Here is a 12,187-nt window from a genome sequence, read left to right as displayed (position 1 = left end):
GCACAGGTCTAAACAGTTTTCCCATTACCCTATTCTTTCCCACGGAAAACCAGCTCTTAGCTGTAAATCGGAGCAAATGTCAATCCGAATAAGCCCTGAATTGCCATTTGCTCTGAATGAATGCTAAAGAGCAGCTTTCCCTGGGAGGGGTTGGAGGAGAAGCAGCAGCACAAGAGGAAGTGTGGATCAGTCCTTTGTTAAGATAATGGCCGTGGCCAAGTCAATTAAGCAACCTATCTGCATTACCAAAGAATTGACCATGTCGTCATAGGAACAACTACAGTAGCTAATGGTGCTACCCGAAGGAGGGATGGGTCTCCCCTTCCCTGGTTGAATGCCACATCATCCGTGAGCACAATAGCCCTTTCCCACTCTTCTTATTCACCAATGACTTGTATACATGAAGCATGAAGGGCCTGAGTATAGCTATCATGACTAGTAGCTATTGTTAGCCTTATCCTCTATGAATTTATCTAGTTGTCTTTTTCCCATCTGAAATGAACTTTATTTGCACAAGAAACATAACAGGACCAGTGCCTTTCTCTCCAGGCAGTGTACATTTAAGTTCATTGAAACAGTCTTTAAAGTTGGTAGTTTCAAAACCAACTTTAAGCTTATGGTAGTGAATCCTACAGTTCAACTATGCACTATGTGAATTTTTATTTTTTTTTGCCACAATGTGCAAGTTGATTCTTCCTGAGCAAGACTTGATAATGTGCACGATAAATGTTATCTTTAAAAATGCTTTCTACAATTTACCCAGAACAGATGTTAACCAAATCCACTTCTAATTTCCTAGAAATCTTATTAAACTGGCCACTTTTCCAGTCAAAGGCCAATCTTAGGAACAAGATACATATTTTCATTTGAAAATCAGTTTCAAATTGAGTCCTGTGACCCAACCACTTCTCAAATTTTAAAAACAAAACAAATTCCTTCCAGTAGCACCTTAAAGACCAACTAAGTCAGTTCTTTAGAACTAAGTCAGTTCTAAGAACTGACTTAGTTGGTCTTTAAGGTGCTACTGGAAGGAATTTGTTTTGTTTTGACTATGGCAGACCAACACGGCTACCTATCTGTAACTCAAATTTTAAATTTATCAATAAGGCCCAGAGAACTTGATAGCTTTGCAACCAGTATAATTTGCTTTAGTTCTTCAGATCCCCTTCCTGAAAACGTCAATTTAGGTACTCTCTGTTACCTGTTTTTTTAATGTAGGCAGAATTTTTGGTGTTGGCAGCATTTTCACTCAACCCATACAGATTTTCACTGAAGACCCGGAAATAGTACTCATTTCCCATGATCAAATCTGACGCTACACAATTAGTGCGTCGATAGTGCTCAAAAACCGTGTACCATTCCTGAAATGAAATAATCCATTGTCAGAAAATCAAATCTTGTGAAGGTCACAGTCTGGATTTTTGGAACAAAATCCCCCAAACATGTTCAACACAGGCAGGTGAAATACTGGGGTGCAGCTGGGGGAAGGGTAGTGGAAACAGCGGGATTTTCCCATCAGCCTGACTGGCAACCCAGAATTCTAGCAACCACTGTGTTAGGAATAATTTCTAATAAATCCAGTGACTGCCACTGAGTATGTTCGTGTTTTCTCAGCAGTGCAAATGACCTCCAGTCATGGATGTTAAAGTCATAAATAGGAAGGGAGGGAGTTTTTCACATCTTATATTTTTGCTTTTGCCTATCTTGTAATTGGAGAAAGAACCGGCAAACCACTCCAGTATTTTGCCAAGAAAACTCCATGGACATAAAAAGGAGAAGCTTTGAGAAGAAAGTGAGTTTCCAAGGCATGCTCTGGTTCATGGGGTCACGGAGAATCGAACATGACTAAGACTACTAAACAACAATGAATCTTGTAATTTATCATGGATAAATAGTCCAAGTGTGGCTTCTCAATTATGCCCCGCTTCTCTATTTTGTGCAGCTCCAAGCTAGCCACTTGTATGGAGTGCAATTGCCTAAAACCACCATTCTCCTGCTGACATGATTTTGAGTCATGAGCTAAGACTCAAGGTATTATGGTTTCACTGTACATACTTTAGGGTGGATTCATACACTCATTCAGCCCATTACCCTTACCATTGTTTTTTTGTCTGCCTTCTGGACAGTGTATCCTGTGATTGGAGCATTGCCATCATCCTGGGGTGGTTTCCATTCCAGTGCAACATTGAATCCCCACACATCCACAATCTTTACATTCTGAGGAGGACCAGGCTTGTCTACAGAAAGTCATACAAAAGGTATTCAAGATCTACCACTCAGTATCTTCAGGAAGAAAAAGGAGCAAGACTTAAATCGTCTACTGCTAACTGATGGCCATTGGTAATAGACAAACATCAAAAAATGTTCTGTTAACTGAGCCAGTGTCCCAAAACAATATTGGCAAGATAAAGACTAACTCCTGCAAGCTGCTGTATAGATCAATGCACACATACCTTCCACAGACATTTAAGGTTGACATCTCCAATTAATATTGCTCCATTATTTGCTCCCACTTTGGCAACAATTTGCAAATGAATGCCAGTTTTTGTTAGCATTGCCATAACTAATAAAGATTCTCATTTATTGTAACCATGGTTGTTTGGAAGCTTAGAATAATTAATACTTTCTCTTGAAATTCAGTCCAGCATATCATCGCTTTAATTTATGTCTGAATCCAAAAGGCAGCAGCATATGTCTATTGGCTACATCCATTAATCCCTTCTTAGCAAGACACCTGTCAAAGAAAGTTAGCTCTCTAACAGACTCTCCAAATGCTCTGAGTAATTCACTAGTTACCCCTGGGAATGTTGGACTGGGTTCTCAGCCTTCCAAATGATATGTACACCACTTCACAGTAACTGAATCAGTTCTTTCAGTTCTGCCTTCATCTTTTCTGCTCCCAAATCATACACATCTGTTATCACTGTTTTATATACATTAGAAATTATTATTATTATTATTATTATTATTATTATTATTATTATTATTATTATTAATATCACAAAAAATCAAACTAGAAAGTTGATAGTACTGGGGAGGGACAAATGTAATCTGAGCGAAGCAAGCCTTGGACAACCAGGCCTCTCGCTGAGGATTAAAATTATACGCCATGCTGCTGCAAACCTTGCCTATTAGCACTGAACTTGCAACTTCCTTAAACCAGAATTAGAGTCAAACTGTGGCTCTGTGTACACATTACCGACCTAAAAAGCATCTAGGTTGTTTTCCCACCCTCAATTGGGATTGAAGCTGGTTTGGGGAAAATCCATCAAAACACAGTATTTTGTAAGAAATGACAGGATATATATGGATTGTGGGAAATGCCGTGTTTACACTGTGTCCCAAACTAGCGATGGGAGCGTACTGGATGCAGGATAAGCAGGAGTGTGTAAACAGCCTACATGTGTTGTGTGAATTTCATGGCTCCCGACATGTTTTTGCACAGGCAAAGGATTAGGCCTTTCACCCTGTAATGTGGCTCTCATCCAAATCTGGCATCCTTATGGATATTTTTTCACATTATGTATGTAGTTCAAATCTTAGAGAGCAGCAGAAAGAAACTCACAGCGCTAATCTTACATTGGTTATTACAGCTGGGAGCTGTGGCGTCAGTAATGTTAAGCAGGATTTACACACACACATGGAATAGCCTTTGTAAGAAATTTTAATAGCCAGCTGGTTTTTATGGGATCTGAAGGAGAAAATGCAATTAGCTGAACTGATGCTGTTAAGCTGCTTGAGTGACGTCACTCATTGCTCTCTCTTTATAAATTGTGTAAGTGGCTTTTAATTTTTTTTCTGAAGTATTGTGCATTTTATTGCTGCCAAGCCTCCTGCTGCCAAAAAGGCTGGATAAAAATTGGCCACCCTGGAGGGGGTGGCTAGAGATAACAGAGTTCATGTTTTTGTCAGTCACTACATGCAGTCACAGCTTTTTTGAATTCATTGTATGCAGACGTTCATTGTCCTGTTACTGGGGAGTCACCCTTTGTGTACACGTGGGTGTTCCCATTCATTTCAGTGACAGAAGCTGCTCCATGCGTCCAAAAGAAAATATCACTTGACATTTGTATACAGCACTTTCAAGTAGTCAAATTGCTTCACATGCATGAACTGTGATCCTGACCTGCAGGTCCAATCAGGCTGGCCAGGCATCACTATTTGACTGGCAAGGCTATGCACACCTGACCAACACCACATATGGGTGGGGAGGGGGAGAGATGGCAGGTTGGAGGGGGGTGGCAAGCAGCATCCTGCCCACGATATGGCACTTAGAAGCCCTGATTGGTGAGACTTCAAAATGCAACTCAGGCTATTTGTAAGCCCTTTCCAAGGCTGCTCTGCTCATTCAAACTGGCTTTAAACCTTGGAGGTTTAAATAAGCAGCACAGATGGAAAGTACAGAGTCTCATTCTTTGCCCTGGTTTTTGCTTTGTCCACCTGGAGGCACTCGCAAAGCACTTTGTAAGCCCCAATCTGATCATAGGGTCAACATGCTTGCATAGGGCTATGTCTTTGCCCTTATGGCTTTGTTTGAAGCCATGTGGGCAACCCTGCCCACCTGTTAACTTGGCCTGGTGGGGGGAGACAGGGGCCAGAACCAGTTCCCCACTCCTACTGTAAGGTAAAGCAACATACAGTGGTACCTCGGGTTACAGACGCTTCAGGTTACGGACTCCGCTAACCCAGAAATAGTACCTCGGGTTAAGAACTTTGCTTCAGGATGAGAACAGAAATCATGTGGCAGCAGCAGGAGGCCCCATTAGCTAAAGTGGTACCTCAGGTTAAGAACAGTTTCAGGTTAAGAATGGACCTCCAGAACAAATTAAGTTCTTAACCCGAGGTACCACTGTACTGCAGATCAGGGAGGGGGGAAATTTAGGTTTAGGTGCCTTAGGCCATCTAGTGGGTTCCTGGCAGAGATGATTTTAGAAGTAGCTCAGTCTGTTAGCCACCATACAGCTACACTTGCCTTTTTTTATAAGAACAGGAGCATTCTTGTGAGTACTTGAAGTGCTGTACATACACCTGCACCAAATCCCTGCATTAAAGTGACTGTGTTTAAATGGGAAATTCATAAGACTCCAAACAGTTCCTTACCCATTATCTGAATGGTAATAGTAGCCTTATCTATCATGCTTTCTATTTGCACCTCTACTTCATATATTCCAGAATGGTGGCGCTCAGCCTTTCTGATGAAGAGAATGGTGTCTGTATTGCTGTTTCGAATTCCCACCTCCTTAGAGTCTATTGGCTGACCATCCTTTGTCCAGATAACTTTAGGTCTAGGTTTTCCCTGCAGAAGAAAAAAATGGAAAGCAAAGCTACTGAGTACTTGGCACATAAAGTGCAAAGGAAGTCATGTTGGGCCATTCCAAAATGCAGAGCTGGACTAAACTTTTAGTAGGACCAACCAAAATGTCACAATATAGTGAGCAAGCTTTTGAATCCTCCAGTATTCTTCCTCAGCTTGGATGCTACACAAAGCAGTAGGGTAGGAAAGGGAAAGAGGGCAAAACAAACAAAAAAGAAAACACTGGCTTGGTTATTGCCATCAGGTCTGTACTCAATCTCAAAATGGAGTTTGCAGATTGGATTAGTCTGCTAGGGACTGCAGGTCTCTGCTTGCCCTAGCAATGGCCAGCCCCCACTTTTGGAAACATAAAGGCCAGCAGTTACCCAGACTGAGCTGGCTCTTTGTTTGTCTTCCCTACCACTTCCTGCTTTGCATAACATCCAGCCTGATAAAGAGTTCTGGCGGAGCGCGGAACCAGGTACAGGCGAGGGTTTCTCCTGCGGAGGAAGCCCAAGCTTTTTCGCCAGATTTTGGGGGGTTTAAGGGCGCAAAAGCCCCCCCTTTAACCCTCTGGTGGGTGTCCAGAGGTCCAGGAACCCGGCAGTGCCAAGCAACGGTTCGCGGCGTCGTCAGGTAGCCTCAACGAGGCGAAGAGAACGACGGTGCGGGCGGTAGGCAGTCGGGCGACCATTACAGCGGCGTTCCCAGGCGATTTAGCAAAGCCCCGAACCTGTTGGGTATAGCGCTCCGTTCTCAAATTGAAGAACCTCGGACTCATTTATGAGTGGACACAATAAATAATTAACAACAAGGAAGTTTCCGAGTCCTAAGAGAGAAAGTTTGAGTTCAGCGGCGTTTTTGACTTCATTGGAAAAGGCACAGAGTTACGAGCAGAGCCTAAAGAGAAAGTAAGTTACCACCAACGGATACTGTTACTGTCTCCTCTGAGTTATAAATAGACAAATTAGAAAGAACCCCCCTAAAGGGGGAACGTTACGAGGAGCAGGAATAACTGTGAATGACTGGAAAACCAGTCAGCGGGGGTTTGTTTAATTGAAGTAAAGATAGAACTGTTGTTAAGATTTCCCGGAAGAGTAAGACAGCGAGAAAAGCTCGGACGCCATCTTCGAGAGGGGAGAAAAGGAGAAGCGCCGCCCAGCTATCAGAAAGAAAGCGACCTAGTGCTTTAGCCGCTTTAAATTATAGTGTTAAAGTAGCTAAAAAGTATCAAAAGAGAAGGACACTGGCGGCTTATTAAAGTGGTTTAAAGTGACATTGTTTTTGGTCCCCGTCGGTAGCTACGCTCTGAGCGCCTACTTTAGATAAATCAGCTTGAGAAAGCAGAAAATAAACGGACCAGACAGCCACCTATTTAGGTGTGCCCCAGCTATCTACAACGATTTATACGACCCCAACTTCAAAGGAAATTACCGCGACCCCCCTGTATAACTCTGCGGGCTACGGACATCATCCGGGCTTTGGACTTTAGGAAACCTCAGTGGCGCCCCCTGGCGGTTGTGGAACTTTTACCACTTATTGTGATCACTGCATTCAGACCGAAGAGACTAAGGTATTAAAAATTTGATTTCTGGATGTTGATTATCGGTCTGACATAGCTTAAACCGCACAAACAATCCGAAGGAAGGAACATTATAAACTAGTGCTCTGGACAATCAAAGGGTAAACTTCCACTTCCGAGGTTTGGGGGGGGAAGAGATAATAACGAAGTTATTTTGTGGAGAGGAATTGCGGATGAAGTGACGAAAAGTCTCTCTACTGACAGTTAGGAATTGGTGTATCTATCGGTATCCAGGAATTGATGTTTTGTGTTCAATGACTCTATCTTAGTTATAGGTATTGGGTACCTGTTTACTCGAGTTTCTATGTATATTGTTACTACTAAATCTGCATACATTGTTTTATAGCTTTGAATAGATTAATCGAATTGTGGTCAGGGCCCCGGAGAACACTGCTGAGTGAGAAAGAAGCATAAAACAAAGAAAGAACTATAAAAGAGAGATAGAAAGGACAGACAGGTACGAGACTGTGGTGTATAAAGAAAACTTATATAAAGAATATTGAAAATGTCATATAACCAGAAAAAAGGGGCGGAGGGAAGTACTCCAATAGAAAGGAAATCTTCAAAACAGGAAACAGAGTTCAGAACAGAAATACTAAGGATGTTTGCAGAAATAAAGCAAAGTGAGAAGAACTTAGAAACGAAACTAGAGCAAGTAGATAATAAAATAGGGAAAATGGACAAAAAGATTGAAGAGACAGTAAGTGAGCTAAAAGGACAGATTAAGGAGGTGTCAAAAAGAGTGGATGAGGGGTTTAAAAAGACAAAGTATGAATTGAAGGAAATGAAACGGGAAGAAGAAAAAATGAAAGATGAGATAGTAGAGCTCCGCAAAACACAAGAAGAGCTAAAAGACTCGATAGCGATGAATGAACTAAAACAAAGAGAAGTGAACCTAAGAATGAGACAGATCCCAGAATTACAAAACGAAAATATAAGAGAAAAAATAATAAAAGAACTAACACAATGGATGGGGCTACCAGAGGAGGAGATAGCAGGAACAATACAAAATGTATACAGATTGAAATCTAAAGCAAGTAGAGTTAAGAAACAACCAGGTGATTGTTTAGTTACATTCAAAGATAAGGAGATGAGGAACCTGATCTTGCAAAGGAATAGAGAGAAGAGACTGTATATAGATGGAAATTATATAATTATATTTAAAGATATACCGATCAGACTTTTGAAACGGAGAGAGACATATAAACCACTGGTGCAGTTGTTAAAGAAAAACAGAATCGATTTTCGTTGGGAATTTCCGGAGGGTGTCTCATTCTTTTATAAAGGAATTAAAAGAAAACTGACAAATCCCGAGGAAATAGGAAAATTTACAAGGAGATACAAAGAACTTCAACAAGGGGAGGAGGAACTGAAAGGTGCCGAAGGAGGAGAAAATCTGAGAGCGGATTTACTGCCGGGTGAAGAAGAGAAACGAAGGGAAAGAAAACAGGAAGAAGAGGAAGAGGAAGAAGATGAAGAAGAAGAAGAACTAGGAAACCCTTAAGTTAAAAAAAAAAAAAAAAAAAAAAAAAAACTTAAATTAAATAAAAATGTCATTAAAACTCTGTAGTTGGAACGTAAACGGGATGAATGATAAGAAAAAACGGAATGGAATTGAACGCATTTTAAAGAAAAAGAACTTAGACGTAATATGTTTGCAGGAAACACATATTGCAAAGAAACACAGGAAAATGCTGATTAATAAGAGACTAGGGAATGAATTCATTTCCTCGGATAAAAAGAAAAAAAGAGGCGTGGTACTTTACATTAAAAATGGAATTGAGGCACAACAACTATTTAAAGATGAAGAGGGGAGATCAATTGCAGTGCGAATAAACTGGCAGGGAGAAATACTGATTCTAGTAGGGATATATGCCCCTAATGGTAACAAAACAGAATTCTTTAGTTCCCTGGAAGGGAAGCTATTTGACTATATAGACCAGAAAATTATCCTAATGGGAGACCTAAACGATGTCGTCTCAATTGATATGGACAGATTAAGAAAATCAAAGAATAGAGAAGGTAAATTACCCAAGACTTTTTTCACAATGACCAAAAACTGCAATCTTATCGATATCTGGAGACTGAAGCATCCTCTAGAGAAACAATTTACATACCACTCAGAACCGAACCAATCATTCTCAAGAATAGATCAAATCTGGGTATCGAATGAATTATCACCAAGAATTAAAACGATAGAAATCCAGGCTAAAGTTATCTCAGATCATAATCGAATCGAAATGGAAATGAAAGGATTAGATGAACGTACTTTTAGGTGGAGATTAGATGACAGTCTATGGGATGATCAAAATTTTGTCGTAAGAATTAGGAAAAAATTAGAGGAGTACTTCATAGACAATATGGGTAAAGGGGTTAAAACAAGCATGGTCTGGGACGCCAGTAAGGCGGTAATGAGGGGCCTACTTATCCAACAAAATGTCTGGAAAAAAAAGAATAAGGAAAAGAGATTAAATGAGATCATGAGACAGATTACAGAGAACGAGCAGAAATTAATCCAAAAGCCGAATAATGAAAGGGTAAAACAAGAGATAAAATACCTGCAAACACAAGTCGCAATTATAATAAATAAGGAGATTGAATGGAACATCAGAAGGCTAAGACAGAAGAGCTTTGAATTTGCCAACAAGTCAGGTAAATGGCTAGCGTGGCAAGTCAAAAAAAGAAAAGAACAAAACACAATTAACAAAATAGTAGTAAATGGAGAAGAAACAACCAATCCGAAAGAAATCAGAAAAGGCTTTTCAGACTTCTTTGAACATCTGTACAGTCATAAGGAAAAGAATAATAGGAAAAAGATAGAAAGATATTTAAACGAAAAGATGGTAAAGAAAATATCGACAGAGGAAAAAGAACACCTAAATGCCCCAATATCTAGATTAGAAATAGAAGAAGTGATCAAGGACCTGAAAAGAGGGAAAGCTCCAGGCCCGGACGGGTTTACATCGAGTTATTATAAAGAAATGAAAGATATCTTGACTACGCCACTGATGGAAGTAATGAATAACATCTTAAAAGAAAGAGAAATGCCCGGGTCGTGGAAAGAGGCCCTCATTACAATTATTCCCAAACAAGATACGGATTTGACCTCAGTCAAGAATTATAGACCCATTTCCCTACTGAACATAGATTATAAGATCTTCGCCGGAATTCTAGCCAAAAGACTTAAAAAGATATTAATAAGGATGATACACGAAGATCAGTCAGGCTTCCTCCCGGGAAGGTCAATAAGAAACAACACTAGAAACATAATCAATCTTATTGAATTCTTATCTGATAGGTGTGACAAACCTGCGAGTTTAATATTCATAGACGCGGAGAAAGCCTTCGATAATGTAAACTGGGATTTTATGCTTAAAAATTTAGAAAGTATGGATATGGGCCGAGAATTCTTAAATGGTATAGGGGCAATCTACACAGAGCAGAAGGCGAAATTAATAGTTAATGGAGTCATTACGGAAGACATAAAAATTAGTAAAGGAACCCGTCAGGGCTGTCCACTTTCTCCGCTACTCTTTATAACAGTTCTGGAAGTACTACTAAATGTAATAAGAGAAAGTAAAAAAATTAAGGGGGTAACATTAGGTGCAAATGAATATAAAATCAAAGCGTATGCGGATGATGTGGTTATCACGGTGGAAGAACCTTTAGAGAGTATAAAAGCTTTTCTGGTCGAGACAGAGGAATTCGGTAAACTTGCAGGCTTTAAATTGAACAAGAATAAGACAAAAATGATTGTAAAAAACATGGATCAGGATAAGGCTATAATAATACAACAATCAACCGGAATCGAAGTTGTCAAAAAGATAAAATACTTAGGGATATGGATTACCAACAAAAATATTGACTTATATCAAAATAATTACGTTCCGGTTTGGAACAAAATCAAAAAAGATTTAGAGATTTGGGCCAGACTGAAATTATCGTTTTGGGGTAGAATATCCATGGCGAAGATGATGCTGTTACCTAAACTGCTGTTTCTATTTCAAACAATCCCCATTTTAAAGGGAACAAAGATTTTTAAAGATTGGCAAAGAACTATCTCAAGATATGTCTGGGAAGGGAGGAAGCCCAGAATTAAATATAAGTTGTTAACGGACGCTAAAGAAAGAGGGGGCTTCGCCCTCCCAGACATGAGACTTTACTACGAAGCGACATGCCTTTGTTGGATAAAAGACTGGGTGAGGCTGGAAAATGGAGGGTTGTTAGATTTGGAAGGCTATAACAACAAATTCGGGTGGCATGCGTACCTGTGGAAGGACAAAAAGAGGGTTCATAAGGGGTTTACCAGTCATATTTTTAAGGGTCCACTAATAGAGGTCTGGGACAGATATAAAAACATATTGGAGCCAAAAACACCACACTGGCTCTCCCTACAAGAGTTAATGAGTGTTAAAAAAGTCAATATGGAAGAAAAGTGGGGGAAGCTTGAAGATATGGTTATAAAGGAAGGGGGAAAGTGGAAAGTAAAACCTTACGATCAGATAAAATCATTTACTCAGGGTTGGCTTCACTACTTTCAGATAAACGAACTTTTTAAGTTGGAGATGAAAGAAAGGGGATATGAGGAAAAAGAATCTACATTTCAAAAGGAGATAGTAAGCAGTGAAGTTAAGAATCTTTCCAGAATGTATAAAATACTACTAGAGTGGCATACGAAGGACGAGGAGGTGAAATCAGTGATGGTGGAATGGGCAAGAGATCTTGGGCGCAATATACTAATGGAAGACTGGGAAAGACTCTGGAAAGTTAATATAAAATTCACGGCTTGTATGTTACTTAAGGAAAATGTGATGAAGATGCAATACAGGTGGTACATTACTCCCGTGAAACTGGGTAAGATGTTTAAAGTAGATAACAAATGCTGGAAATGCAAACAAAAGGAGGGGACATTCTACCATCAATGGTGGGAGTGTAAAAAGGTTAAAAATTTCTGGGAAGAAATATATAATGAATTAAAAAAGATGTTAGGCTACACCTTTGTGAAAAAACCAGAGGCCTTCCTACTTTGTATCATTGGAAAGGACATTAGGAAAAAGGATCATAAACTCTTCCAATATGCGGTTACGGCAGCTAGAATTGTGATAGCTCAGAGATGGAAACAGGAAGAAATCCCAACGGTGGCAGATTGGAGAACAAAACTAACAGAATATGCCGAGTTAGATAAATTAACTGGGAAAATAAGATATTTAAAAGATCAGACGTTTATTGAAGATTGGGGAAAATTTGTAAGATACCTGGAAAATAAATGTTTAGTAAACACAACGTTAGTGGGGTTTAAAGAGGCTGTGTGA

At 39.8% G+C, this 12,187-nt stretch overlaps 1 protein-coding gene across 1 annotated transcript in view; it reads right to left on the bottom strand.

The window, feature by feature from the left end:
• MYBPC3 (myosin binding protein C3) overlaps nucleotides 1-12,187 on the bottom strand; it is a 76,472-nt gene that overhangs the window by 4,781 nt on the left and 59,504 nt on the right. The window contains exons 27-29 of the mRNA XM_081856565.1: nucleotides 5,101-5,296; nucleotides 2,098-2,237; nucleotides 1,202-1,361 (exon numbers count right to left, since the gene is read on the bottom strand). Coding sequence (XP_081712691.1) covers nucleotides 1,202-1,361; nucleotides 2,098-2,237; nucleotides 5,101-5,296 — 496 coding nt within the window. The remainder of the gene's footprint in view (nucleotides 1-1,201; nucleotides 1,362-2,097; nucleotides 2,238-5,100; nucleotides 5,297-12,187) is intronic.

This window comes from Podarcis erhardii (assembly GCF_964252035.2).
Source record: "Podarcis erhardii genome assembly, chromosome: 1".
NCBI classification, from domain to species: domain Eukaryota; kingdom Metazoa; phylum Chordata; class Lepidosauria; order Squamata; family Lacertidae; genus Podarcis; species Podarcis erhardii.
This window is presented reverse-complemented; position numbering and strand designations above follow the sequence as displayed.